Source organism: Solanum pennellii, chromosome 7, assembly GCF_001406875.1.
Source record: "Solanum pennellii chromosome 7, SPENNV200".
Taxonomy (NCBI): domain Eukaryota; kingdom Viridiplantae; phylum Streptophyta; class Magnoliopsida; order Solanales; family Solanaceae; genus Solanum; species Solanum pennellii.
In genome coordinates, this window is record NC_028643.1 from 78476788 (window position 1) to 78481687 (window position 4900).

Here is a 4900-nt window from a genome sequence, read left to right on the forward strand (position 1 = left end):
CCTCCTTACACATCAAAATCATTGTTGAGGTACTCGGGACGAACAGCGTTAATGTCTATGAACATGCATAGAGCTGTCAAAATGGAGTTGCCACGACAACTAGCTAAACATGCCATGGCTGAAGGAGCTAAAGCTGTAATTCGTTTTTCTACTCATTAAGACAAGTCCAAAAACAACTAGCTAATAAGTGAAAATTGAACTTAATTTGAATTATTAAGTATTAAAACACCATGTTCAATTTGGGTGGTTGTATTGTTATAATGTTTGGTTTGATTAAATTGTTGGTTATGTCGTTTGAATTCATTGTTAGGTAATTATGAAAAGACCTGTTTTATATAACGGGCGATTAATTGTGATCGCGTCGTTACTTTACTATTTCCTAAATAATCATATTTTATCTTTTTATCCTATCTTTTTTCACAGTAGCTTTACCTCATACCCTACTTTTATCTTGGTGAATATTTATCATTCAAATTAAGTAATTGCTCTATATGTGTATCCTTTGTTTTTGTAGGTTTATCATTTTAAAAATATGAATATGTGACATTATATAACGATAAAAAAATAATATATAATATATTCAAATATTGTATTAATTAAAATTATAACCGTGTTAATTTGTTGTTTTATGTAGTTATGTTTGAGTTTTTCTTTTCTTTTTGTTTGAAACTATTTCAGCCTTTTCTTCTCGGGATTCTGAATAACTTCAAAGTCTTTGTTTCAGTTTCTTTTTTTCGTCTATTATTTTAAAAACAACATCTTAAACAAAAAGTTAAATTAGAAAAACTAATATTTTGGCATTTACTTGATTTATAAAAAAAAGGGTATAAGACAAATTGAGAAGAAAGATGCCTTTGACTACCTTTAGAAAATTAATTTCCAAGAGAAAACCAAGAAATGAAATTATAATTTAAAATCATAATATGAAATTGTAATATAAAAGTATAATATAAAGCTGAAGTTTTGTTTAAACATACTATTTAGATTTGTGAAATCTCATAAGTTGCAAAATACTCAAATGAAATTTAAAATGAACGAGATATACGCATAAATTTAACTGTTATCTTTAATTTATAAAGAAATTATTTTTGAGAAAACCTCGACCTTTCAGCACATGGTATGAAATAAATAAAATCTTAAAAAACTAGGTAAGATGAACTATTAGAGAAAGAATATTACTACTAAAAGTAGAAATAGAAGAAATAATAAAAGTTTAAGTAATAAATACATCGATATTTAAATAATATTTATATCGTTCAAACTTATATTACCTATTTTACCAAATACGTAAGAAATTATTTTGGGCAAGCGTAAACAATGTTTAAATCTTAGACTTAAATATATTTTCTTTTATGAACATTTAATTCTACACTACTGATGTTTAAATATGACGTAGTTAATTTGTATGATCAACTTTTAGTTTAGCGTATTGATGTTTAAATTTATAATTTTATTTTAAATATCGATCTTCACGTCTTTATTAACTTAAAATGTACTTATATTTAAATTAATTTTAATTTTATTTTCTACATACTAAAATAATTTATACGATTGAGATTTTTTTTCTATTTCTCATTAACTTATATGATCGAAATTCTCGCTTCATGTGGACGATTAGGTTCAAATGATCTACATGAGCACGCCATAAAAAAAATTGAGGGTGCGTATATGTAACTTGTTTTTAAGAGCGTGAACTCCACAATATATGAGATCACGTGATTGATATTTTTACTTTGTGTTCTACGTTAAAATTGTGTTTATTTCCTCACAATTTAATTAATGTGTACAATCAATTGTTTAATAATCACGCAAACTAATTCTTAAGTTGTTTTCATGACCATACTATTTTAACTTATATCATCGAGAATTTTTACATACATTAAGTTAACCTAGCATAAAAATAATACAAATTGTTCTTCTTAATTTGTATATGATGTTAAATAAAATATGAATGTAACTTCTGTAGAAGCTTATAAACTTTTAAACTTCATGTAAACTAAATATCGTAGTATTCTTTAATTGGAAATAACCTCTTTATCTATAAATAGGACGAAGATCAATCTACAATAGAGTAACTCATTTTATTATATATTGGATCCAAAAGTTTAATTACCATCTAAATTTTTAGTGTATACAATTTAGTAATTATACTAACACTTCAAAAATTTTGATTTATATGAAGTATAAGGTTTGGTTTCCTAATATTCACTTGTTTTATCACTAAATTCTCGAGGAGTTAAATTAACAAAACTTGGTATATGCACATGTGGCGCATGTATATTTAGTACGAAGAAAAATATTTTTTAAAAAATAATTATGTTTGGTTGATCATAATTTTTAAAAGTATTTTTGTAAGAAAGATTTTTTTTTAAAAACGAACATGTTTTCCTTTTAGAAATAAAAAGAACAAGTTTCGTAAGTTACATTTAACACTGATTATACTTCCTTACCCTCCTTACACATGAAAATCATTGTTGAGGTACTCGAGGCGTACAACGTTAACATCTATATACATGCATAGAGCTGTCAAAATAGAGTTGCCAGGACAACTAGCTAAACATGCCATGGCTGAAGGAGCTAAAGTTGTAATTCGTTTTTCTACTCATTAAGACAAGTCCAAAACAACTAGCTAATAAGTGAAAATTGAACTTAATTTGAATTATTAAGTATTAAAACACCATGTTCAATTTGGGTGGTTGTATTGTAATAATGTTTGGTTTGATTTGATTGTTGGTTGTGTCATTTGAATTCATTGTTAGGTAACAATGAAAGGACCTGTTTTATATAACGAGCGATTTGGTGTGATCGCGTCGTTACTCTATTATTTCCTAAATAATCATATTTCATCTTTTTATCCTATCTTTTCATAGTAGCTTTATGTTGTAGAATATTTATCATTCAAATCACATAGTTGCTTATCCGTATCCTTTTGTTTTTGTAGGTTTATCATTTTAAAAATATGAATGTGTGACATTATTTAACGATGAAAAATGATATATATATATATATATATTCAAATATTGTAAATTAAAATAATACGGTATGATCTACATGTTAATTTGTTTTATGTAAATATGTTTGAGTTTTTCTTTTCTTTTTGTTTGAAACTATTTCAGTCTTTTCTTCTTGGGATTCTGAATAACTTCAAAGTCTTTGTTTCAGTTTCTTTTTTCATCTTTTATTTTAAAAATAAAAACAACATCTTAAACAAAAAGTTAAATTAGAAAAACTAATATTTTGGCATTTATTTGATTTATGAGAAAAAGGGTATAAGACAAATTGAGAAGAAAGATGCCTTTGACTAGCTTTAGAAAATTAATTTCCGGAGAAAACTAAGTAATGAAATTATAATTTAAAATCATATTATGAAATTGTAATATAAAAGTATAAGATAAAGTGAAAGTTTTGTTTAAAAATACTATTTAAATTTTTATGTTTATCATAAATATAGAAACCTCATAAGTTAGTAAAATACTCAAATGAAATTTAATTAAAAAGGATGAGGTATACATATATTTAATTGTTATTTTTAATTTATAAAGAAATTATTTTTGGGAAAATCTCGACTTTTCAGTACATGGTATGAAATGAATAAAATCAAAAAAAAAAACTACAAAAGATGAACTTATTAAAGAAAAAAAATTTATTATTGAAAGTAGAAACAGAAAAGATAATCAAAGTTTAAGTAATAAATACATTGATATTTAAATAATATTTATACCGTTCAAACTTATATTACTTATTTTAGCAAGTAACATGTCTTATTTTTTTGTAAAATAAAACATCAAATTGTACATTTAAAAAGGTTTATCTGTAACTATAGTATAGTTTTTTTAATAATTCAAATATGTAAGAAATTATTTAGGGCAAGGGTAAAAGTGTTTAAATCTTAGACTTAAATATATTTTCTTTTATGAACGTTTGATTCTACATTACTGATGTTTAAATATGACGTAGTTAATTTGTATGATTAACTTTTAATTTAGCGTATTGATGTTTAAATTTATGATTTTATTTTGTATATCGGTTTTTACGTCTTTATTAACTTAATTAATGTACTTATAATTAAAGTAATTTTAATTTTATTTAGGTACTTAACTAATTTATATACAACCGCGATTTTTTTCTATACTTTATTAACTTATATAATCGAGATTCTTGCTTCATGTCAACGATTATATTTTCAAATTATCTATATGAGCACACCCTAAGAAAAAATCGGCGGCGCGTGTATGTAACTTGTTTTAAGAGCGTGAACTCTATAATATATTAGCCTACGTGACTGATATTTTTACTACCTCTTCTTACTTTATAAGAACTATGTTTTTTTCCGTACAATTTAATTTGTGTGGTCAACCATTTAATAATCACGAGTACTGATTTGTTTATTTGTACGGTCAATCATTTGATAATCACGCGTAGTGATTTTTAAATTGTTTTTACGTCCGTACTATTTTAACCTATATTATCGAGAATTTTTACATGTTAAGTTAACCCAAGCATTAAAATAGTACAAATCGTTCAGTTGATTCATTCTTAATTTGTATATGATGTTAAATGAAATATGAATGTAACTTTTTTAAAAGCTTGTTAACTTTTAAATTCCATGTAAACTAAATATAAATAGTGTAATTTAACTCAAAAAAGTTATATAGTAAAGTATGTCATATTATTATATATGTTGGATCCAAAAGTTTAATGAACATCTAAATTTGTGTATAGAATTAGTGATTATACTAACAATCACTTGTTTTATCACTAAATTCGAGATAAATTAACAAAACTTGGTATATGCACATGTGGCGCATGTATACTTAGGGTGTGTTTAGTATGAACGGAAATATTTTTAAAAAATTAATCATGTTTGGTTAATCATAATTTTTTTAAAATATTCTTTTTT

The 4900-nt window shown here is 24.5% G+C and overlaps 1 protein-coding gene across 1 annotated transcript in view; it reads left to right on the forward strand.

Moving 5' to 3' along the window:
• The first annotated feature begins 51 nt into the window (after positions 1-51).
• LOC107025329 (nuclear transcription factor Y subunit B-6-like) overlaps positions 52-4900 on the forward strand; it is an 8571-nt gene continuing 3722 nt past the window's right edge. The window contains exon 1 of the mRNA XM_015226113.2: positions 52-142. Coding sequence (XP_015081599.1) covers positions 52-142 — 91 coding nt within the window. The remainder of the gene's footprint in view (positions 143-4900) is intronic.